General features: G+C 37.6%; 2 protein-coding genes and 1 long non-coding RNA gene across 3 annotated transcripts in view; 1 reads left to right on the top strand and 2 right to left on the bottom strand.

Moving 5' to 3' along the window:
- The window catches only part of LOC122981723, a 930,226-nt gene that overhangs the window by 317,189 nt on the left and 586,293 nt on the right, over positions 1–26,744 (top strand). The gene's annotated exons all lie outside the window — the stretch shown is intronic.
- On the bottom strand, positions 1,295–24,932 carry LOC122981784 (C-type mannose receptor 2-like). Its single transcript, XM_044350552.1, has 6 exons — positions 24,855–24,932; positions 23,795–24,133; positions 5,113–5,430; positions 3,212–3,349; positions 2,837–2,931; positions 1,295–1,514 (listed from the first exon to the last, which is right to left on the bottom strand). Exons 1-6 carry the CDS (start codon positions 24,925–24,927, stop codon positions 1,395–1,397), a joined length of 1,083 nt encoding a protein of 360 aa, XP_044206487.1. The 5' UTR covers positions 24,928–24,932; the 3' UTR covers positions 1,295–1,394.
- Positions 19,915–21,440, bottom strand: LOC122981834. Its single transcript, XR_006403330.1, has 3 exons — positions 21,111–21,440; positions 20,762–20,856; positions 19,915–20,105 (listed from the first exon to the last, which is right to left on the bottom strand). It is a non-coding gene; the product is annotated as an uncharacterized LOC122981834 (long non-coding RNA).

Here is a 26,744-nt window from a genome sequence, read left to right as displayed (position 1 = left end):
TTCATCTTTCAAATACCTACTTTAGTGAAAAAACTGTTCCATTTCAATTGTTTGAACAAACATTTTGTATTTTAGAAATAGCTTATAAATAATTTGTGAATTGCTGATCATTAAAGTGCCTACAACATGTGAAGATTTGAAAATGTCTGACTTTGATGATCTCTTGTGATAGTATCAAGAAAACACCTGCAGCTGCTGTTCTGAACCAGGCTGACACACACTTTGACATTGATTGTCTTGTTTTAATCACTTATGGAACAATTTAAAAGATGATCATTCTTACAGTTATATACACTCAGTGAGCATTTTATTAGGAACACCAGTGCAATCTAACATACTCCAGTACACCACCGCCCACTGTGACCTCAATAATAAACATAAAGTAGAATCTTCACCTTTCTGACATAAACTGAAAATGTATTAACTTCATAATTCAACATCATTCCTACTAATTTATCACAGACTTGTCCTACTCATTCATTTATATTCTACTATAGAGTCTTAACATCTTCATCTTCCTTTATGTTCCAGTAATGTGGTTAAATTCTCATTTAAATAAGGTTTTTAATGTTTTGTTGAATTCATTCATCATCTTTTAAAAAAACATCTTAAACACACATATCAGTAACTTCCCAGTAAAGTGGTGACTGTTGAACAACTGGAGTGAGAAATGATGGTTATAAGAAGTGAAAAGAAATATGTACAGTAAATAATATTTCTTTCCTCTTCTTCTTCTTTCTTTTTATTTTGTAGTATCAACATATTATTTTTATTTAATGTAATTCTGTTTATCTTGTCTTTGAGATTTTATGAGATGTGTTTGTGAATGCTTATAGCTTGCTATCTGTTTAATAAAATTCATGCACAGCTGAGTATATGCAGGTAAAAGAGTGTTTGTATATATGTGAATGTCTTTGTGTGCAAATCAAATCAAACCTTATTAGGAATAATTTTTTGTTTTAGCATACAAAACATACAATTACTATAAAAGACTTCAGGATAATTCGAGTATATGCAGGTAAAAGTGTGTTTGTATATATATGAATGTCTTGCAGATCAAACCTTTAAAGGATCATTCTGGCAACTTTCTATATTTTTCTTCTTGTCAACAAATCTCATGTTTGGATCCAAACCAACAATGAACTGATCTACTAACAAGTATTGTGTGTGTATCAAAGCCTGGTATATCTTATTCCTGCATTGTTGTCCAGAAACTATAACTATTTTATGCACTAACCAATAAAATAATTTCTAATAAGGTGACAGCATAAAAATACATACAGTATGATCATTATTTGTATAATTTAAAGACCACAAGAAAATATATTTTACATTTTTAAAGGATGAAGGAAAAAATCTTTCATAGAAATAGACGGACCAACTTCTACACAACATTAAAACTCATCTTTCTTTGTCTTCTTCTCGACCTTGTGGAAGACTTTTCCATCGGACTGCTTCCTCCAGCTCAGTTTGACGTCTCCATTCACCCCCTTCTGCTTTAGCCTCTGTTTGAGCTGAGATACAAAAACATTTACTGTCCTGAATATCAGTCACAGACAGTGGTGGAAGGAGTACTCAGACCCTTTACTGAAGTAAAAATACAGCAGTGTCAAAATACTCCATTACAAGTAAAAGTCCTGCATGAAAAACCTACTACAGTAAAAGTACATAAGTATTATGAGCTTGATGTAGTTAAAGTATTGCAGTAAAAGTACATAAGTATTATGAGCTTGATGTAGTTAAAGTATTGCAGTAAAAGTACATAAGTATTATGAGCTTGATGTAGTTAAAGTATTGCAGTAAAAGTACATAAGTATTATGAGCTTGATGTAGTTAAAGTATTGCAGTAAAAGTACATCAGTATTATGAGCTTGATGTAGTTAAAGTATTGCAGTAAAAGTAGTGGTTTGGTCCCTCTGACTGATATATTATTATATATGACATCATTAGATTATTAATAGTGAAGCATCAGTGTTAGAGCAGCATGTTACTGTTGTAGCTGCTGGAGGTGGAGCTAGTTTACACTACTTTATAAACAGTTAGCTAGTTTAGTCCAGTGGTTCCCAACCTAGGGGTCGGGGCCCCTCCAAAGGGTCAGCAGATAAATCTGAGGGGTGGTGAGATGATTAATGGGAGAGGAAAGAAGAAAAAACAAAGTTCTGATACACAAATCTGTTTTCAGTTTTTGGACTTTTTCTCTAATCTTTGATTTTTGCTGAAATATTGGATCATTTGAACATTTATTGAAATGAAAGCATGTGAGAAGTTTAGAGGGAAAAATCACTATTTGGTGGAGCTGTTAACAACTCATAGACATGTGAAATGTGACCCCGACTACACACTGCTTTTTGTGAGACGTCAAAAGACAAAAAGGTTGGAAACCACTGGTTTCATCTTTAACAATGTGTTGTATTTTAAAAGCTGGTTATATTATCCATTGTGTCAAATCTTCATCTGAAAAGTAACTAAAGCTGTCAAATAAATGTAGTGGAGTAGAAAGTACAATATTTCCCTCTGAAATGTAGAAAGTAGCATCACATGGAAATACTCAAGTAAAATACAAGTACCTCAAAACTGTACTACAGTACAGTACTTGAGTAAATGTACTTAGTTACTTTCCACTACTGTTCACAGAGAAAACTTTTCACTAAAAGCTCTTGTTCAGTTACATTTTCCTCATCTGGAATCTCTGTTTTAGAAACAACCTGCTTCACACTTTAATATTCATATTTATTACAGTTTAACTTCAGATGATTTATTCTTTCTTCTTTTGACTCTAGTCTGCTTTCAGTAATGATGACACATAAATGTTTTAAAGAGATCAAACATGATCTACCTGCTTCAAGATGTTCTCCATCACAACAGGGTCATTCAGATCCAGAGCGGAGTTCTTCTTCAGACTCACTCGCACCACGTACTTTGAAACAGGCGCTTTGAAAAACAAACAGGCTTCATCAGCTCACTTTGTCTTCTGAGTGTTGTTTTATTGACACATTTTTCACACCAACATATAAACTGCACAGAAATCAATGTCCCAAACTCAACTTAAACACACACACACACACACACACACACACACACACACACACACACACACACACACACACACACACACACACACACAGCGACTAGGGATACGAGTAGGTTCATCCATGTGTCCTCCTCGTCTCCATCTGTATACATTGATGTACCGTAAATACATGTCACTAACTTGGCTTCTTCTCCGGAGTTTTTGTGCTTTCTTGTCTTGAAGGAAAATCTGGAGTCTGAGTTGTGGGCCATGGCTGCAGAGATGTTGCAGGGATGGTGGCGTTGTCCTGTGGGTGTCCTGCCTCGACATCTTCTCCTGCTATTATTGTTATGATAATTATTAGTCACATCTCTATTATTATTATCAGTGTTATTATTATTGTTGTTGTTATTATGCTTCTTTGTGTCTCTCTCTCCCTCCCTCCTTCTTTCTGTCTCAACCCAACCGGTCAAGGCAGATGGTGTCCACCTAGAGTCCGGTTCTGCTTGAGGTTTCTTCCCGTTAAAGGGGAGTTTTCTTTCCTTGCTGCTGTCACAAAGTGCTGCTCATGGGTTAATGTTGGGTCTCTGTAAATTCAAGAGTTCAGTGTAGACCTGCTCTATGTGGAACGTGCCCTGAGATAACTTCTGTCTTCAACACTAAGGCATAATGTGGCTTTGTGATCAAGGGTTGATGTCGAATACCATTAAAATTAAAATATAATTTCTTTACTGAAGTTGAATTAGCTTCCCCTTAGCATTGCAATACGTTAGCCTCAAGTCAAACACTTTGACTCACTCTTGCTGAATAATTTTCATTATTATATATATATTTGATAATTTATAGGTCGTATTATTCTTCTTCTTCTTCTTCTTCTTCTTCTTATTATTATTATCTTATGCTTCATCATGTATACTCCAGATTTTAGTTACTAATAAATATCTTAATTTATCCTAAAAGTGGTTGGTTGTATTCTTTGAGCAACAGTTGACAGAGCTTCTTACACTCTGGCGATAGAAAGCAATTCCAAAAGAGTATGTCTCTCTCAAGTGGCTCAAGACTCAAACTGAGGGATTCACAGCATCATAGCACAGAGTCTGCTCTCCTGAGGGTGACAAATGACTCGCTCCTGTCCCTATACTCAGGAAATCACACTCTTTTAATTGTTTTAGATCTATCTGCTGCCTTCGGCACAGTTGACCACTCCGTCCTCTTGGACCACCTTCAGTATGTTGTTGGCATTCAGGGGCCCTTCTGTGGTTTGCCTCCTACCTCCAGGACAGATCAGCATCTATTAAAATTGATAATGTGTCCTCTTCCTCTGCATCTATCACATGTGGAGTACTACAAGGTTCCATATTAGGCCCTATTCTATTTCCCATTTACATACTTCCTCTGGGGTCTATTTATAGAAAAAGTAATATATCTCTTACCATTGCTATGCAGATGACACCCAGCTGTACCTCCCCCTCAGTCCTGCTGATCCGAGCTGTTTTAACTCCTGCTGAGCTGCATTGAGGATGTAAAATCCTGGATGGCAAAAAGCTTCCTGCAGCTAAACCAGGATAAAACTGAGGCCCTAATTTTCAGACTTTTGCAAAACCTCAGTAAATACTCTTGTGTTTCTAAAATTGAATGTTAACTTCCACTCAAGAAATCTCAGCGTTATCTTTGATTCTGGTTTAAAATATGATAAACAAATGAAGTCCGTTGTCAGCAGCAGCTTCTTCCATCTTAGATCACTTATAAAACTAAAATCATTTCTGTCTGTTAAGGATTTAGAGACCATGGTAGATGCTTTTATCTCCTCCTGCACTGACTGCTGTAATTCTCCGTACATAGATAGTACATGGTCAGTCAGCTGGTTCAAAATGCTGCAGTGAGACTCCTCACTGGTACCAAAAACAGAGACCTCATCACTTCTCTACTACTTAGCTAACAAAGCAAATTTGAAGGATCTTTTAATAGTCAGTATGAACAGGTGGGATGATTACAGCGAGGAAAACCTCTTTCACTGTTCATATGGACACCTGACTGCTGGTTTAAGACACACTGGAAACATTGTGAACCATCCTTTAAAGGCTAACTGAATCATGGCTTACCTTTGTAGCAAACAAATGCTTTCTTCACATCACAGTTCCAGTCCTCCCATTGTCCAGAACGGCCAAAGTTTGCTGCCACACAATTCTTATTGCCGTCATTAGGTTCCGATGGAGACCAGTACCTAAAGGAGGAGTTGCTTCCATCAGACCACTTCCAGGAGTCTCTGAAGAGGCCGATCCAGACTCTTTGTCCTGCAGGTATCAGATCCTTCACCTTCTGGTTCTCTTCTTCATTTCTCACACTGGCCAGGTCTGTGTAGTGCTCTCTGCAGTGGTTCTGGGCCTCAGTCCATGTCATGGTAGTGTTGATGAGGACAAATGTCACATTTGACCCTGAAAATAGACCACAGTGAAGAACTGTGTAGAAGTGACATACAGTTTTCCCGGGTCTTGGTAGCCTACAGCTACAGACATTTGTTGCATGTCGTTCCCCTCTTACTACCCCTGTTTCCTGTCTGTTACTTTACATTAGTGAATAATGAATAATGCCAGTTTCTGTAGCAGTTTCTGTGTCATTATAAATCCACTGAGAACCACTTCAATAAAAGAATGCATTCATTAAAATAATAATTAAAGACACTGACATCTTAAGAAATATTGAGTAGTTTTAACAGCCTCTTCACATGTCTACACTTCACTCTTTAGATGTTCTGCATCCAGTGGTGGAAAGTAACTAAATATATTCACTTAAGTACTGTACAAGTACAATTTTGAGGTGATGATTGTGTTTATTACTATTTTTGAATGATAAATCTCAGTATGGAGCTGCATACATATGAATATGCAAGCACACATTCATCCATAAAGACACATCAGAGCCACTTTGCCTCCTTTTCTTACCCCTTTCGACTGAGGCAGTGACATGGGATAAACTTGTGTTAATGGTGGAGCTGAATGGGTCAACAGGCTTCATGTAAACTGGCTTCATGACTCAATTTCACACCTTGAATTGAACACAGGGATCACATTTATGTGCTTTTTATGTAAGTGACTATTTAGGCCCAAATCTGTAGGAAACTGAAGAGTAACTTCAGAAGAACAAACCATTAGTTATAACTCTCACCTCTGACATCAGAGCAGACTGCACGAAAGGAATTGGTACATTTCTCATCGTTCCATTGTCCACTATCATACATCTGTGTGCAGTGTTCTGCACTGCGATAGTTGGCTGGTTCCCCAGGGTGCCATTTTCTGAACTCAGCCTCCTCGGGTTTATAGAAATGTCTGTCTGACAGCGACCACCTCCAGCTGTTCACGTCATCATACAGTCCTATCCAGGCTGCCTGAAAGCAAGATTTGATTGTGTTATACAGCATTTGTCTTTGTTCAGCTTACATGACAATTCACAATGTTTCCAGTGTGTTAAACCAGCAGTCAGGAGTCCATATGAACAGTGAAAGAGGTTTTACTCGCTGTAATCATTCCTCCTGTTCATACTGGCTATTGAAAGATCCTTCAAATGTGCCTTCAAGTGATAGAGGCCAAAATCCACAGTGTGTCCACACAGTCATTTAAAAGTCTGTGTGAAGTTTCTATTCAGCTTCAGCAGTCTAAGTTAGTCATATCAAGTGGATATCTGACACATTTACAGTCTTTTTAGCATCAAATTCCCTCTTTGTGTTTCCTCGGACAGTGTTTCCCTGTTGAGCTGCAGGTGGAAGTATAGTAACAAAAAGAGGAACTTTGGCACTAAAAAGACTGTAACGTTGAAATATATCTACTTGATGTGACTCATTTGGACGCTGAAGCTTAATATTAGCTTCAGATAAACTTTAAATACATTTTTGCACAGAAGGAGGACTGTGGATTTTGTCCTCCATCACTTCCATTGTGAGTGCATATGAAGGGATCTTCTAATGGTCAGTATGAACAGGAGGAATGATTACAGCAAGAAAAACATGTTTCACTGTTTATTTGGGCTCCTGACTGTTGTTTTAAGACAGTTATAAAAAAATGCGAATCCGTCCTTTAAAGCTGATCAATACTTTTGCATAAAATTTCCATTCACACTCTGACTTTAAGAGGAGATTTTACCTAAAGTAACTGATATATTTTTAGTTGCTTGTGCTATAAATTCAGTAATTAAATGGTACATAATAATATAATAGTTATTACAATTATTAAAATAATAATGGTGGTGAAAGTGATGATAATTATTGTTACACAGTACCAGGTTTGGACACACCTTCCTATTGATTGGTACTATTTATACATATTCATTATTACTGTTTTTATTTAATTTAATTTCTTATTAAACTTTAAATTCTTACTTCTTTGTTTAAGTTGTCTGCTCTTTTTTCCTGTACATCAAAGGAGCTTTATGACAAAATGTATTATTCTTATTCTTTTTATATTATTACAATATGAAATTAAAAACATTTTTGCAAATATTGTGTCTTTGTTGTCCAGTTTCCTGATATTTATACATATATTGCACATTTTGCTTTTTAATATTGCTCCCACATAAAGTCCCACTTAAAAACAAACTCATTGGGCCATATTTACTGAGAAAGTGGAACATTTGTACTAAAATGTTCATCACAGCCTGAAGAAAATGTACTAAAGCAGCAGCTCAGCGTGTGTGACAGTCACACCTCTCACCTACATACTGTCATTGTCAAAAATGTAAATGAAAGAGAGACAGAGTAGATAGTAGAGAAAAGTGAATTCACATAGCTGTATTCCGGGTAGACCATTTTGCTTAAATCTGCCGTGTTGTTCAGGATCGTCACATCCTCCATGTTGTCTATCGTGGCCAGGTCAGTGTAATTGTCTCTGCAGTAACTCTGCGCTTCAGTCATGGTCTTTGGCTCATAAACAAAGTGGTACTGACGTTGAGCGTATGATGAGACGGCACACAGCACTGTGATGACAGACATGCACAATGATTAGATCTGGCCTAAAATGACTTTTCATTTCAATGTATTCATGTGTGTCATTTTTTTTTGGCAGTAAAAATTATGGATGTGAACTTCCAATATGGATGTGATGAACATAAAAAACATAAACTATCATTTTGCATTTCATATATATATGAATATATAAATATAAATATACATATATAAAAAACACTTGCCTGATGCAGCTGTGATGCTGAGAAGAACTTTCTCCATCATCGTCTGTTTCTTTCTGCTTCTCTCTTTTAGTCTGTGACTGTTGATATGCAGTTATAGATGATATATTAATCTCTTACAATACTTCACCTTCATTTGCTTCATGCAAAGTGGTCATGGTGTTTGTTATTTTCTTATCAGGCAATGTTTCACAATGGCCCATTATGTAGGTCTGTAGGAGAGATCTGAGGTGTCAGCGAGCTCTGGGACCCATGGGACTGCCAAGGAGATGGAGGAGAAGGCTGAGAATAAGCACCCGGTGAGGGGTCTTTCGTTTGTTTTGAGTTGTCTTTCTTTTATTTTTTCAGGTTTCATTACATAGGAGTCTACTGACGTAAGTGATTGTTGTCCAGGTATTAGTCATACCCCATGTATTTCCATGGAAATGGAGATAACACAGACAAAAAGTTTTTTATTTTTAGAGCAAACTGCCTCACAATATATATATATATAAATTCCATTTATATATTTTATTTTGTTGGTAAATGTTGTACCAACAATGTATAAATGTTGTATAATCGCAATATTATGTTGCTTAATTATCTGCACTGTGTCCTGTGGGCTCCGTCCAACCCAACAATCGGTCGGGTTCAAAGAATCCTGAAAAGAAATGAAAACAGGTACATGGGCCAAACCTCCCTTCCCTCAATTGACAAAGAAAAGGGTAAAAGACCACCATGTCTAACTATTCTAACTATCAGTACCAAGAAAGAAAAACCCTCAAAGGCTGGTAGAGGGGAAATATCTCCTGAGGCACTCAGACATCTGTCTAAAGTAAGCACTAATATACATAAAGCAGGGTGACCAGTATGGATGATGCAAACATGATTACAATATAAAAAAGAAAAACAAGAAATAAAGTTGATGAACAACAACTGAGTAATTTTAATCAGGAATAAATCCTAATATTTTAAGCAGATCTGAATTTACTTTCACCTCAGGTCTTCTGGTTATGGTAACATTAGCTCTGAGATATTAGCAAAAAAAATGCTACCCACTAATTAAAGCACTTAAAACTGGCATTTTAAGGCCTATAATCAACGTTAAGAATATAAGGTAAAGACAGCAAAATTTCGTTGACTTGAGAACATAGTAAAAATGAAAACACTTTAATACAAAGTTCAACTCCAAACATACAGTCACTGTCACATTGTTTTCATTATGTTCTGTTCTCTAAAGTAATATTGCAAAACACTGTCTTGGCCTAATATATGTTTAAATAAGCAAATAAATAATGAAAATAATCAATACATTTTAAACATAAATGTCGTCATAATGCTGAAGGAGCTCAGTCTGAGGTTGAATCACATTGTAGAGTCTTCAACCCATGTATTTTGCACACAGTAAAGGGTCGCCAGCATAGAGAGGTAACTAGCACTTACGACGCATGTTGGTATGGATTCCATCTTTTGATTATCTTGGTCAGGGATAATGTCTCTTGTGATGTTTCTTTTGTGTCACAATGGTGCTTTGTTCTAGCACTCAAGTTCATGTGTGGAGGATTAGGATGTGTGTGTTTTGAGAATTTATGGGCTCTTACACTCTGGTAATTGACTTACATGGTCCTCCCAGGAGTATGGGGGAAACAGCGCCACCTATGCTGAAGAGGAGAAGTAGGACTTCCCAGAGAAGTCCCTCTAGCTGCTCAAGCCATTGCCACCGACTGTACCCTCGCTTCCATTTTTAAGTAATCACTGTTAATCCGTCCCTGGTTGAGCCCAAATGTCACGCTGTTGTTCATTTTATGGGGGGTGTCAAAGTTGTTTATAGAAGCTTTTCCACTATAGTCAAAAGTGTACAAAATTAATTTAACTCCACTATCTTTTTAACCCTCTTAGCAGAAATAGTCCTTTAAGTTCTTCTTTGAGTACACAGACTTTAAATTGTCCTTGTTCCCAGTAAAAGTGTTTTCTGACCACCAATTTTGTGAGGAACTGGAACACAGTTCTTTGCAGAGATTGCATCCCGTCTTTTGAGTGTGTGTGGCTTCTGGTAACTCTGTCAATTCTATGTGGGTATGTGTGTACCAAATGGTAAAATACCCCTCTTTAAACTCAGTTACTGAAAAAAACTCCTGTGAACGGGTGTTCTTCAAAACAAGTCAGTGCTTTATGTTTCTCTAAATTATTCTCACTTTACACAAACCACTGTATACAAGGCGTGCACAATTACTCGCACCCCCATGGGTAAGTCATATATGTGTTGTAAAGGCAATGAAAGACCAAAGGATTGGCTTATCAATTTAATGTACAGAATTCTGGAAGAAATATCATTGTTCCTTTGCTTTGTTAATATGTGTATGTCCTTGAGAGAAAGAATGTACCTTAGGAGGCCCACTCCTTTCTTTCCACCCTGGCTTAGGCCCAAATAAGGTAACATTCTGGGTCTTTGTGTAAACAGAACATGTTAAGGGGTCAAAGGCCACATATAGCTCGGGGCTCTTGGTTTCCTGAGTCCTTGGGAGATGTGGCTCTTGTCTAACATACATGTGCATGTAAATGTATATCTCGTGGCTGTGTGCCATTGGCTGTAATCATATAAGCCGATATATTGACCAATCACAGATCATCTCTCTGTTCCTTGTGCAACTGTAATAGATTAGGTTTGCTCTTTGTTTGTTGAGACGAACTGATGCAAATCTTTGTGCGTTCTGTCTCTTATTGTCTTATTGTACAATAATATTTTTCTAATCTTCAACCCAGCAGTGTTTTGTGTATTATTTCATATGTGTGTTTAGTGTTTTCAGACAATTTCCAGTTTGTAATAATTCAAGTCTTTGAATGCAGGAGTATCACAGCATTGCTTGATCAATAGGTACAGCAGGTAATAAAGGTGTTCTCTCAGAGCTCGGGGCACCTCTCTCTGTTCAGTTATCAGGCTCCGAGGTGCTCGTTCAATCATTTTAGTGGAACATGTAAAGGATACAGGGACCTCGTTCTGTCAGGAGCTTAACCGAGTGAGGATGTTTCAGCTGCTGTGTTCGTGAACGGCAGGTGAGAAGTCGTCACTTCTCTGACATGTGGCCTCCATTGACTCTCAGCAGGTTTTGAAACCACAGTGAGTGTGATCCTCTTCTCCCTGATATGTGGCAGCCGATGGCTCTTGGTAGGTTTTTAAACCTCAATGAGAGCGGCCCTCACCTTCAGTTACTTCTCTTCCTCATCTGTGAGCAGTATGGGACTCTCTCCTTGAGCCTCCATCACGAGTGGCGGCACCTTTACCCGTTTGCAGTGGCTGGCGTGCACCCATGTGGTTCTCTCTGTGACCATTACTGCTGAGACGGTGGTGAGGAGAACCTGCTACGGCCCTTTCCACCTGGCCTGGTTCCAACGTTTTCCCCTTTAGTTTATCATAACCCAGTCTCCGGGCTCGAGGTTATGTAGGTTGCCTGGCTTCTCCTGAGGAAGGGCTGCTTTCACCTGTGTGTCTGTTACACTACGAACAGAGGACAAGTTTGCACAATACCTCAGCATTTCATCAGTACATTCCTCTGTGCCGGAGAGACTTTGTCCAGCTCAGTCCTGTACCAGCTAATCTGGTCAGGTTTTTTTTATTTCCTTACTGCCCCTCCACTCTGTGGATGGTAGGCACAGAATTGTTTTAGGTCAATTCCCAAATATACAGACAGTAAAATGATTGCTTTATTCACAACATGTGTGCCATTATCACTACTGATTTTTCTTGGAATTCCTAATCTGGAAATGTTTCTCTTATCAACATTTTTGCCACAGCACTACTGTTTTGCACATATTAGACTATTTTAAAAAATTGAGTAGTTTGAGAAGCCTTTCGTGTCTGTCAGTGTTCCCCCCTTTCAACACGTGTGTCAACATGTGTATAGAAGGGAAAGAGATAATTTGGGCCTATCAAATACCATCCTGTTTTTCCTCTGGTGTTGTTCTGCTCTGTAAACTTTTGGAATCAGCTGTTGGTGTTCCAGGTGTAGTTGTATCAGGTCAGCACCTGTAAAGAGGAAGTGGTTACGCTGCACGCTTTGCTTTTGCATCTTCTCTTGTATTTCCTGTTGAGACGGAGTCTGTGTTATTTGTATGCGCCTCATATTTGCATATTATCAGCTCTTCGGGTAACAATACAGCATCCAGTAAATCTGCCTTTATTTTCACAGGCCTCTTCCGTTGGTGAGTAGATCATTAAGTCATCAATCATACTGTTAGAGAGCGCTCCCCTCCATCAGACTCAAACCTGCCAGGTTTTATTTAATGCAGCAGAGAATATTGCCAGACTTTCACAATAACGCTGGGCTGATCTGGTCCAGGTGTACGTCTTTCCTTTAAAGAAGAAGGCAAAACCAGCACTGGAAATCTGTGTGCACAAGAATACTGGAAATGAATTAGCCAAATCAACAACAGAAAACCACTAACTATCTGATGGAACCTGTGATGAGATAAGGTGCATGAGCATATGCTGCTGTGTTCACCGCCTGCAGGTCTTTGTACAAATCTGTTAACTCATCTCAGGAAATATTGGTGTTCTGACCTGTGAGGTTTCACATGTAACAATAATTCCTGCTTTCAAGAATGAGTTAAAAACTGGTGTTGCACCCTCTATAGTCTCTGGTTTCAATGGATATTGATCTTTACATGAGCTGTATTCTGATTTGGGTACAATTTCAATTGGTTGCACATGCTTAATCAGACCAACATCATATTTACTTTTAGCCCAGAGAGTTGTAGGAATATCTGTCAGCTCAGGGGAGTCAGCTGTCAACTGAACCATTGTTTTTCTGTGCAGGCCTTCTGTTTGTAAGTGTACACCTCTTTTACCAATGAATGTCATACTGCACGCTGTTCTGCATGCTTTAGATGATTACTGTAATACATAAAAATGTCTATCTGGTTTATCTCCACTGCTGTGCTTCAGTATTAGCATCAATCATGGTCTTAGGTTTTCCCACTACTTTGTTTTGCTCTTTTCTTTTCTTCAGGGAGATGTGAAGTGCTGAGTCATATACTTAAAAAGCTTTTGTCTTCATTCTTCTGACACTTCTGCTCCTGTCTCACGCATCTCATCTGTCTATTCTTAACCTTTCCTGAACCACTCTAGCTCAGTCTCATCCTGTTCATAAGAAATGTGTGTAGTACAGCATGAGCTTATCTGCTTTATGCACTGCACTTCCTCTGTCTGCATGCTTTTTCCAGCAGTTCTGAGCTGGGCCCTGAGGGTTGCAGGTCCCATCGGTACTCTGGTGATACTCTGGTGACTAACCCTTTTTCTCTATCCCCATCTTCTGTGATTCCAGACAGTGGCGTGGTGTACGATTCTTTTACTGTGATGCTCGTTGCTCTCGCAGCGTGAATGTACCCACCACTCAATTTTGGAGGATTTGGAAATTCAGCCTGCTTCATAGCAGAAATAGTAGTCCCAAAAGTCAACCACAAATTTAATTGATTTTTGCCTATTACCTTGAAGGGTCATTTTAAGTGTCAACCTCATAACCACTTATCGACATGATACACCACAGGATCCTGACCAAGCTTCGATATGTGACGAGTTGGGAGTGAGAACGGGCTGCATATTGAGCACTTTTTTATATCTACTGTAATTGTGTGCTTGCTTCATTTTGCTATCTCTGTGCTCACTGTTCTAGGATGATATTTCACAAGCTGTATAACATGACCTAAACCTGTCAATTTGCTAACTGTCACCCTCTTTTCACACCAGATCTTGTTCAATGTGGGTTTACTGGACAACATGATGACAAGAGTGATCGCTTTCCATCTTTGTCTTGTACTGGTAAAGCAACAGCGTACCATTCTCTGAGCATTGCCACTAGCTCCCATTGTTACCAGTATTCTCCCACTCATTTATGGAGCTGGAGTGAAATCACATCTCTTAATTACTGATTCTGTTGTTCCTGATTTAACTAATAATCAACTTTTTAGTTAGTGTTAGTGTTAGTGTTAGCTTTGTAGGCTTTATGTCAAAACACCTCAAAACCTGTTTTTTTCTGTGTTTTTGTTATCATTATCTCTCTCTTTTTTCTATTTTAATGGTGTTACATACTCCCCCCCGTTGGATGGGATATGAATAACCTGTGATATTCTATTCATCATGTGTTGTGCTTTCTCCCAGGTGGCCCTGATCTGGTGACTGAGGGAGGACCTATAAAGAGGGCAGGAACGTGGCTTGCACTCTCTCTTCTCCACTTTCCATCCTTGGCAGCAGATGATTGTTCTTGTGTTTGTTTTGCTATGCTTTAGCTTTGCCTTTGTTAGTCTCTGGTTTGTTTGGTGGGTTTGGTAGTTGTTTTCGCAGCTTTATTTCTGTTAGGTTTAGTTTTTATGCAGATTTAGGTTAGAGGGGAGAGCCCAGATCCTACGACCCTTTGTAGGTCGGTCTGGCAGTCTTCCCTTCTTTTTGTACTTTTTGGCCAGTTCACCAGCTTTTGTTAGTAGTTGTTGTTTTTAGTTAATAAATTGGTTTAATTATTGTGAACTATCCTGACTCTTTAATTATGTTGGGCCTTCTGTGGACGAGCTGTTTTTAGAGGGTCGTAACAAATGGCTTCTTGACCTAATTGTGTTTGTATCTACTAGTGGGTTTGGCAGTTCTTCGCCCACTTGCACCATGTCTCTGTGTGTCCATGGTCTGAACTCACTCTGTGTTTGGAGGATCACTGCCTCTCTCTCTCTCTCTCTCTCTCTCTCTCTCTCTCTCTCTCTCTCTCTCTATATATATATATATATATATATACACACCCATAATATCAACTAAAAGTTAATAATGTAAACTTGTCATCTATAAAGCTTCCAAACTACCTCACATCTCTCCTCTAATTTAAATCTAATAACTACAGAACACCATCCAGTAACTGCTGAACCTTAGAAATCTCTCATGTATGTTGGCAGAACCGGTTTCAGGTGCTATGCAGCTTCTGAACTGCAAACTGCCCTCAAACTCGAGTCTTACATTCACCTTGGAGATTTCAGTGTCATTATGTTTTTAATTTTGATTCTTGTAATTGTTTTTATGAATTCCTTGTTTATTGTGTGGTTACTGTTATTTCTGTCCACTGATTGTGTTCCTGTCTTATGAATGTTTCTTGTTCTAAGGTCTCTTTTTTGGAAAAGAGATCTTAATCTCAATGAGGCTGCCTGATTAAGTAAAAAACTGTGTTAGATGATGGTCTATCACGATCAACGATAATAGATCATAAACTCCATTGAAAACCACACATCAATCATAACAAAGTGTCTAAATCCATTGCATTATTTAAAACCTGGACAAAGTCTACTCTGCCTGTGTGCTGCTCTCGCGTGTGTGTGTCTATTCTGTATTGCTGCCGCTGTGTGAGTGTGTGTCCCTCGGCTCCACCTCCAGGGTTGGGCGTCCGGCCTTCGTCTATACCAGCTATTTCAAGACGCACACGTCAGCAAAAGCAAACATTCGGTCACAACATAGCAAACCCACTGAATTGCATCATATTTAACACACTGTTGAGCACACAAAAGACTCGACTCAAACATCAGCCAGTCTCTTCTCTCTTCTCCCGTCTTGGGCCAAAGCCTCCGTTTGACAGAAAACTGAACCTTTTTGCTCAAATTTCAAATTCACTATGACCATGGGTGGACCTTTTTCATCTTCACACCAGCAGTTTTTCGCACCTTTATTACTATTTTACTCATAGTGCACCCTTGCACCAATGTGTATAACTGCAGATATTAGATAGATAGGTGCTCAGCTGCACAGAAAGCAGCTCAGCTTCTCATTGTTTTCATATTTTTTTTGTTCTCTTAAATCAAGGCAGACTTGCATTATAACTTTTATTCTCATATTTTATCTGTCTTATGCTACTTTAGCTTATTTTATTATATTCTCTTAACTCTTTAATAACTATTTTAATTGTATTAAATGTCATTTTATACAGGTTCTTTTGCACTTTGACACAAGACTTTTAATGTTTTAGTACAGCACATTGAATTGCCTTGTTGTTGAAATGTGCTGCACAAACAATGCACCTGAACGCCTGAATTTCCCTTTTTTATTTTCTTATACACAAGACAATATACTGCACACACACACACACACACACACACACACACACACATACACACACATTTTATTCTACTTTACTACTTTTTCCTGTTTTTTTTGTCTTCTTTTTATTTTCCATTTTTTCTTCTTATACTTTTTCTTTTTCTTTTTTTTGAGACATGTCTCACTTTGACAGCTTGGTCTTTTCCAAACGATTATCATTTTAAGAACCGACAAATCATTTAAGAATCAAAGAGTTCTCTTCCTTTGGGATCCTCACTACAGCGTTTGACTGAATCACTCAGTAATTTCAGTAGGTCGTCACTTCGAAGCAAACCTCTGTGTGAATTCCTTCATTTCATTTCATGTTTCTCTGAGATCCTGTCAGCGAGCCAGCGTCGGACTCAGCAGCCTCCAGCACTCCATCTTCTCACCCTTTTGATGGGGAGGTATGGAGTTTGTCAGCCGATCCCAGACCGGCCGCCTGTGCACAGTTTTCCCTTCAGCCGATGAGCCGCTGGCCCACGTTACTGGGATCCCATCCTCGTCACCAGATATTGTGGTGGAAATTTCAGATGAATTCACAGAGAGCAAGCTGTCTTTCAGAGTTTTATTGCAATATCCAGAGTACACATTTGCAAATGCGGATCTCCTAGTTTGCCAGTATAAGGCAGTAGCCTAAACGAGCCACTGGGTGTCACTGTCGCGCTGTCTATTTCCCTGAGAATTTAGCAACTGTTTGTCCCTTACAGCACACCGTATTCCTGAAATTCATTTTTTTAAAGTTTCCTTTCACTATTTCATAAGTAAGCAGTGTTGATTAGTGATGGGAGGAACGAGGCTTTCTGAAGCAGTGAATCATATGAAGCAATTGTGTTGAAAATGGTTCAGTTTCCAAGCATTTGATACAGTTTAAATGGCGACATCTGCTGGGCGACTTTGATGTTGCTTTTATATGTAAGGATTCAGGGTGAGACGTCATAACAGGCAAAATATAAGTGAACTCACTGCTGTCATCTGTTTGATGTTTTCTGTCATATTTTATTCAATAAAAGTTATTTACCAAAAACTGTCTCAGTGTGTGGATGTATAAATATATATGGAGATAATTAGTCATTTATTAATAAGGTTTATAGTAACCCCTTATTACTTTTATAAACTCTTTGATGAATTAGGGACAGTAAGCTCTGTAACAGATTTATATTATAACAGGCTTTAAGCAGTGAGATGACATAAAGGAATAAAACTGTCTGCATTACTTCGCTGCAATCAGGAAAATGATTGTTCTACTGAAAAAAGAAATTAAGAAACGTGGGGGATTTTCATTTGTATGGGCAGGGGTTTAAATATTTTCATTCAAAAACAGTCATTTCCACAGAACTGGGCTTCAGTCTGCTCCTCTTCTTGCTCACTACCTCTCCAGCTTTGGTGACGACCTGTTCACATGACACCGATGTTGCTGGCATGTAAAGGTTCCTTAAACATTATTGGAGATTGACAAGCACCCGCTCCGCCATCAACCCCTATGATTCAACCAACACACTCGCAGTCTCACACATGTGCACAACACACTCCGGATACGTGTGTGACGTAACAAAGCTTTGTTGTGATGGTGTTAAGTCCCACCCAAAACAACAAAACTGCAAATGAGTAGTTTTAAGAATGATTAATAATTTGAAGGCACAAATTATGAATCATACAAAGACTTCTCAAAATCCTGCCCCCTGACAGCTCCTGGCCTCTGTAGTTCCCTCCAGTGTGTCAGTCTGTGTAAGTCGTGGATGCTCACAGGTAGAGCGGCAACTAACAATTATTTTCATTATCAATTAATCTGCTGATTATTTTCTCAATTAATCGATTAGTGTTTGGCCCAGTCACGTGTGCAGCTTCACTGAAATGTCATCTAGAAAGTTAATCTTGGTTTTGTGAGGCTAACAGGTCACTGAACACATCATCATATAGAGCATAAGGCTGTCTGCATTACAAGCTCCATGGAGCAAAGTTATTCAATATGACTTTTATGTGTATATATATTTTTAGCAGTGGTGGAAGAAGTATTTACATCCTTAATGTAAAAATACTCCGTTACAAGTAAAAGTCCTGCATGAAAAACCTACCGTACATAAAATTATATGGCCTAAGTATTATCAGCAAAACGTACTTAAAGTATTAAGGTAAAAGTACTCATTACAGTAACAGTTTATGGTGAATGATTTGTTTACTCTGCACATTTGTTCAGTAATTTTCCCTTTTTGCTATAATTTTGTTTGACCACATCCACAGACAACTACTGACCACAATCTGCAGTTAATGATCTTTATTAACTTCAAGGCAATAATATATCCATTACATTAATAAAGCTTCACTCCTCAATTATTGAACATTTTCATTGATGTAAATGTTGGTATGAATATTAATAAATTCAAAGATACAATAGAGAAAAGAGTAAATGTACTAATCAAAATATCTTTAGTCTATTGACAGAAATATTAATTAAAATGATTCATCTTTCAAATACCTACTTTAGTGAAAAAACTGTTCCATTTCAATTGTTTGAACAAACATTTTGTATTTTAGAAATAGCTTATAAATAATCTGTGAATTGCTGATCATTAAAGTGCCTACAACATGTGAAGATTTGAAAATGTCTGACTTTGATGATCTCTTGTGATAGTATCAAGAAAACACCTGCAGCTGCTGTTCTGAACCAGGCTGACACACACTTTGACATTGATTGTCTTGTTTTAATCACTTATGGAACAATTTAAAAGATGATCATTCTTACAGTTATATACACTCAGCAAGCATTTTATTAGGAACACCAGTGCAATCTAACATACTCCAGTACACCACCGCCCACTGTGACCTCAATAATAAACATAAAGTAGAATCTTCAACTTTCTGACATAAACTGAAAATGTATTAACTTCATAATTCAACATCATTCCTACTAATTTATTACAGACTTGTCCTACTCATTCATTTATATTCTACTATAGAGTCTTAACATCTTCATCTTCCTTTATGTTCCAGTAATGTGGTTAAATTCTCATTTAAATAAGGTTTTTAATGTTTTGTTGAATTCATTCATCATCTTTTAAAAAAACATCTTAAACACACATATCAGTAACTTCCCAGTAAAGTGGTGACTGTTGGACAACTGGAGTGAGAAATGATGGTTATAAGAAGAGAAAAGAAATATGTACAGTAAATAATATTTCTTTCCTCTTCTTCTTCTTTCTTTTTATTTTGTAGTATCAACATAATATTTTTATTTAATGTAATTCTGTTTATCTTGTCTTTGAGATTTTATGAGATGTGTTTGTGAATGCTTATAGCTTGCTATCTGTTTAATAAAATTCATGCACAGCTGAGTATATGCAGGTAAAAGTGTGTTTTTATATATATGAATGTCTTTGTGTGCAGATCAAACCTTTAAAGGATCATTCTGGCAACTTTGTATATTTTTCTTCTTGTCAACAAATCTCATGTTTGGATCCAAACCAACAATGAACTGATCTACTAACAAGTATTGTGTGTGTATCAAAGCCTGGTATATCTTATTCCTGCATTGTTGTCCAGAAACTATAACTATTTTATGCACTAACCAATAAAATAATTTCTAATAAGGTGACAGCATAAAAATACATACAGTATGATCATTATTTGTATAATTTAAAGACCACAAGAAAATATATTTTACACTTTTAAAGGATGAAGAAAAAAATCTTTCATGGAAATAGACGGACCAACTTCTACACAACATTAAAACTCATCTTTCTTTGTCTTCTTCTCGACCTTGTGGAAGACTTTTCCATCGGACTGCTTCCTCCAGCTCAGTTTGACGTCTCCATTCACCCCCTTCTGCTTTAGCCTCTGTTTGAGCTGAGATACAAAAACATTTACTGTCCTGAATATCAGTCACAGACAGTGGTGGAAGGAGTACTCAGACCCTTTACTGAAGTAAAAATACAGCAGTGTCAAAATACTCCATTACAAGTAAAAGTCCTGCATGAAAAACCTACTACAGTAAAAGTACATAAGTATTATGAGCTTGATGTAGTTAAAGTATTGCAGTAAAAGTACATAAGTATTATGAGCTTGATGTAGTTAAAGTATTGCAGTAAAAGTACATAAGTATTATGAGCTTTATGTAATTAAAGTATTGCAGTAAAAGTAGTGGTTTGGTCCCTCTGACTGATATATTATTATATATGACATCATTAGATTATTAATAGTGAAGCATCAGTGTTAGAGCAGAATGTTACTGTTGTAGCTGCTGGAGGTGGAGCTAGTTTACACTACTTTATACTTACTTACTTTCCATCACTGTTCACAGAGAAAACTTTTCACTAAAAGCTCTTGTTCAGTTACATTTTCCTCATCTGGAATCTCTGTTTTAGAAACAACCTGCTTCACACTTTAATATTCATATTTATTACAGTTTAACTTCAGATGATTTATTCTTTCTTCTTTTGACTCTAGTCTGCTTTCAGTAATGATGACACATAAATGTTTTAAAGAGATCAAACATGATCTACCTGCTTCAAGATGTTCTCCATCACAACAGGGTCATTCAGATCCAGAGCGGAGTTCTTCTTCAGACTCACTCGCACCACGTACTTTGAAACAGGCGCTTTGAAAAACAAACAGGCTTCATCAGCTCACTTTGTCTTCTGAGTGTTGTTTTATTGACACATTTTTCACACCAACATATAAACTGCACAGAAATCAATGTCCCAAACTCAACGTACACACACACACACACACACACACACACACACACACACACACACACACACAGCGACTAGGGATACGAGTAGGTTCATCCATGTGTCCTCCTCGTCTCCATCTGTATACATTGATGTACCGTAAATACATGTCACTAACTTGGCTTCTTCTCCGGAGTTTTTGTGCTTTCTTGTCTTGAAGGAAAATCTGGAGTCTGAGTTGTGGGCCATGGCTGCAGGGATGTTGCAGGGATGGTGGCGTTGTCCTGTGGGTGTCCTGCCTCGACATCTTCTCCTGCTATTATTGTTATGATAATTATTAGTCACATCTCTATTATTATTATCAGTGTTATTATTATTATTGTTGTTATTATGCTTCTTTGTGTCTCTCTCTCCCTCCCTCCTTCTTTCTGTCTCAACCCAACCGTTCAAGGCAGATGGTATCCACCTAGAGTCCGGTTCTGCTTGAGGTTTCTTCCCGTTAAAGGGGAGTTTTCTTTCCTTGCTGCTGTCACAAAGTGCTGTTCATGGGTTAATGTTGGGTCTCTGTAAATCTTTAATTTACAGAGATCACAAAGCCACACTGAGGCATAATGTGGCTTTGTGATCAAGGGTTAATGTTGAATACCATTAAAATTAAAATATAATTTCTTTACTGAAGTTGAATTAGCTTCCCCTTAGCATTGCAATACGTTAGCCTCAAGTCAAACACTTCGACTCACTCTTGCTGAATAATTTTCATTATTATATATATATTTGATCATTTATAGGTATTATTATTATTATTATTATTATTATTATTATTATTATTATTATTATTATTATTATTATTATTATCTTATGCTTCATCATGTATACTCCAGATTTTAGTTACTAATAAATATCTTAATTTATCCTAAAAGTGGTTGGTTGTATTCTTTGAGCAACAGTTGACAGAGCTTCTTACACTCTGGCGATAGAAAGCAATTCCAAAAGAGTATGTCTCTCTCAAGTGGCTCAAGACTCAAATTGAGGGATTCACAGCATCATAGCACAGAGTCTGCTCTCCTGAGGGTGACAAATGACTCGCTCCTGTCCCTAGACTCAGGAAATCACACTCTTTTAATTGTTTTAGATCTATCTGCTGCCTTCGGCACAGTTGACCACTCCGTCCTCTTGGACCACCTTCAGTATGTTGTTGGCATTCAGGGGCCCTTCTGTGGTTTGCCTCCTACCTCCAGGACAGATCAGCATCTATTAAAACTGATAATGTGTCCTCTTCCTCTTCATCTATCACATGTGGAGTACTACAAGGTTCCATATTAGGCCCTATTCTATTTCCCATTTACATACTCCCTCTGGGGTCTATTTATAGAAAAAGTAATATATCTCTTACCATTGCTATGCAGATGACACCCAGCTGTACCTCCCCCTCAGTCCTGCTGATCCGAGCTGTTTTAACTCCTGCTGAGCTGCATTGAGGATGTAAAATCCTGGATGGCAAAAAGCTTCCTGCAGCTAAACCAGGATAAAACTGAGGCCCTAATTTTCAGACTTTTGCAAAACCTCAGTAAATACTCTTGTGCCTCTAAAATTGAATGTTAACTTCCACTCAAGAAATCTCAGCACTATCTTTGATTCTGGTTTAAAATATGATAAACAAATGAAGTCCGTTGTCAGCAGCAGCTTCTTCCATCTTAGATCACTTACAAAACTAAAATCATTTCTGTCTGTTAAGGATTTAGAGACCATGGTAGATGCTTTTATCTCCTCCTGCACTGACCTTTCTTCACTGGTTATCAATAAAATGCAGAATTGATTTTAACATTCTTTATTTGTTTTTAAAGCACTGCATGGACAGACTCCAGCTTATCTTTCTGAATTCCTGATCCCCTCAGATCTGCCGACCAATCACTGTTTGTCATTCCACACCGACAGTTAAAATTCAGAGCTGATCGGGTATTTTCCATTGTCGACCCTAAACTGTGCAACAGTTTGCTGCTCCCACTCAACTGATATTTTTTAAACCTGTTGGAAGACCCATCTCTTTTCTTCAGCCTGTTAATAGTTATCATGTAGACATGAATAGTTATGCTCTGTTTTTATTTTATTTGTTCTCTCTATTAGTGATTCGTCCTCTGTGCAATGTTGTTGTGTTTGTAGGATTTATTTAAATTTTATTTTATTCTACACTATTAATTTGTCTGTGTTTACATTTGATTGTATTTCTCAGTCTGTGTAAAGCAATTGGGTCAACTTCTGTTGTTTTTAAATATGCTTAATAAATAAATTGACTTGACTTGACTGTTCATACTGACCATTAGAAGATCCCTTCATATGCACTCACAATGGAAGTGATGGGGGACAAAATCCACAGTCCTCCTTCTGTGCAAAAATGTATTTCAAAGTTTATCTGAAGCTAATATGAATCTTCAGCATCCAAATGAGTCAAATCAAGTAGATATCTTTCAACGTTACAGTCTTTTTAGTGCCAAAGTCTCTCTTTTTGTTACTATACTTCCACCTGCAGCTCAACAGGGAAACACTGTCCGAGGAAACACAAAGAGGGAATTTGATGCTAAAAAGACTGTAAATGTGTCAGATATCCACTTGATATGACTAACTCAGACTGCTGAAGCCTCATATAAGCTTCACAGAGACTTTTAAATGTTGACACACTGTGGATTTTGGCCTCCATCACTTACATTGAAAGCACATTTGAAGGATCTTTTAATAGTCAGTATGAACAGGAGGAATGATTACAGCGAGGAAAACCTCTTTCACTGTTCATATGGACACCTGACTGCTGGTTTAAGACACACTGGAAACATTGTGAATCATCCTTTAAAGGCTAACTGAATCATGGCTTACCTTTGTAGCAAACAAATGCTTTCTTCACATCACAGGTCCAGTCCTCCCATCGTCCAGAATGGCTAAAGTCTGCTGCCACACAATACTCATTGCCGTCATTAGGTTCCGATGGAGACCAGTACCTAAAGGAGGAGTTGCTTCCATCAGACCATTTCCAGGAGTCTCTGAAGAGGCCGATCCAGACTTGTTGTCCTGCAGGTATCAGATCCTTCACCTTCTGGTTCTCTTCTTCATTTCTCACACTGGCCAGGTCTGTGTAGTGCTCTCTGCAGTGGCTCTGGGCCTCAGTCCATGTCATGATAGTGTTGATGAGGACAAATGTCACATTTGACCCTGAAAATAGACCACAGTGAAGAACTGTGTAGAAGTGACATACAGTTTTCCCGGGTCTTGGTAGCCTACAGCTACAGACATTTGTTGCATGTCGTTCCCCTCTTACTACCCCTGTTTCCTGTCTGTTACTTTACATTAGTGAATAATGAATAATGCCAGTTTCTGTAGCAGTTTCTGTGTCATTATAAATCCACTGAGAACCACCTCAATAAAAGAATGCATTCATTAAACAAATAATTAAAGACACTGACATCTTAAGAAATATTAATGAGTATTTTTAACAGCCTCTTCACATGTGTACACTTCACTCCACTCCAGTGGTGGAAAGTAACTAAATATATTCACTTAAGTACTGTACAAGTACAATTTTGAGGTGATGATTGTGTTTATTACTATTTTTGAATGATAAATCTCAGTATGGAGCTGCATACATATGAATATGCAAGCACACATTCATCCATAAAGACACATCAGAGCCACTTTGCCTCCTTTTCTTACCCCTTTCGACTGAGGCAGTGACGTGGGATAAACTTGTGTTAATGGTGGAGCTGAATGGGTCAACAGGCTTCATATAAACTGGCTTCCTGACTCAACTTCACACCTTGAATTGAACACAGGGCTCACATTTATGTGCTTTTTATGTAACGGACTATTTAGGCCCGAATCAAGAGGAAACTGAAGAGTAACTTCAGAAGAACAAACCATTATTTATAACTCTCACCTCTGACATCAGAGCAGACTGCACGAAAGGAATTGGAACAATCGTCATCGTTCCATTGTCCACCATTATACATCTGTGTGCAGTGTTCTGCACTACGATAATTGGATGGTTGCCCAGGGGACCATTTTCTGAACTCAGCCTCCCCGAGTTTGTAGAAATGTCTGTCTGACAGCGACCACCTCCAGCTGTTCACGTCATCGTACAGTCCTATCCAGGCTCGCTGAAAGCAAAATTTTATTGTGTTATACAGCATTTGTCTTTGTTCAGCTTACAGGACGATTCACAATGTTTCCAGTGTGTTAAACCAGCAGTCAGGAGTCCATATGAACAGTGAAAGAGGTTTTCCTCGCTGTAATCATTCCTCCTGTTCATACTGGCTATTGAAAGATCCTTCAAATGTGCTTTCAATGGAAGTGATGGAGACCAAAATCTACACTGTCGCTCCTGACTGATGTTTTAAGACAGTTATAAAAAATTGTGAACCCGTCCTTTAAAGCTGATCAATACTTTTGCATAAAATTTCCATTCACAGTCTGACTTTAAGAGGAGATTTTACCTAAAGTAACTGATACATTTTTACTTGCTTGTGCTATAAATTCAGTAATTTAATGGTACATAATAATATAATAGTTATTACAATTATTAAAATAATAATGGTGGTGAAAGTGATGATAATTATTGTTACACAGTACCGGGTTTCTATTGACTGGAACTATTTATACATATTTATTATCATTGTTTTTATTTTATTTAATTTTTAAATTAAACTTTAAATTCTTCTTTGTTTAAATTGTTTGCTCTTTTCCGTTTCAACTTGTCAAGAACTTTGAGCTGCATTTTGTGCATGAAAGGAGCTTTATGACAAAATGTATTATTCTTATTCTTTTCATATTATTACAATATGAAATTAAAAACATTTTTGTAAATATTGTATCTTTGTTGTCCAGTTTCCTGATATTTATACATATATTGCACATTTTGCTTTTTAATATTGCTCCCACATAAAGTCCCACTTAAAAACAAACGCATTGGGCCATATTTACTGAGAAAGTGGAACATTTGTACTAAAATGTTCATCACAGCCTGAAGAAAATGTACTAAAGCAGCAGCTCAGCGTGTGTGACAGTCACACCTCTCACCTACATACTGTCATTGTCAAAAATGTAAATGAAAGAGAGACAGAGTAGATAGTAGAGAAAAGTGAATTCACATAGCTGTATTCCGGGTAGACCATTTTGCTTAAATCTGCCGTGTTGTTCAGGATCGTCACATCCTCCATGTTGTCTATCGTGGCCAGGTCAGTGTAATTGTCTCTGCAGTAACTCTGCGCTTCAGTCATGGTCTTTGGCTCATAAACAAAGTGGTACTGACGTTGAGCGTATGATGAGACGGCACACAGCGCTGTGATGACAGACATGCACAATGATTAGATCTGGCCTAAAAATGACTTTTCATTTCAGTGTATTCATGTGTGTCATTGTTTTTGGCAGTAAAAATTATGGATGTGAACTTCCAATATTGATGTGATGAACATAAAAAACATAAACTATCATTTTGCATTTCATATATATATATGAATATATACATATAAATATACATATATAAAAAAACACTTGCCTGATGCAGCTGTGATGCTGAGAAGAACTTTCTCCATCTGTTTCTTTCTGCTTCTCTCTTTTAGTCTGTGACCATTGATATGCAGTTGTAGATTATACACTAACCTTTTACAGTACCTCACCTTTATACGCTTCATGCAAAGTGGTTATTAATGTTTATTATTTTCCTATGAGGCTCTTCAGTTTCTCACTGGCTGATTATGCAGCTGTATGCACTATATTAAACTCTTACCTTTCATTGTCTTCATGCAAAGTGGTTATGGTGTTTATTATT

The sequence above is a fragment of the Thunnus albacares genome, chromosome 5, assembly GCF_914725855.1.
Source record: "Thunnus albacares chromosome 5, fThuAlb1.1, whole genome shotgun sequence".
Lineage (NCBI taxonomy): Eukaryota > Metazoa > Chordata > Actinopteri > Scombriformes > Scombridae > Thunnus > Thunnus albacares.
The sequence above is the reverse complement of the archived record's forward strand: the minus strand, read 5'-3'. Positions and strand labels throughout refer to the sequence as shown.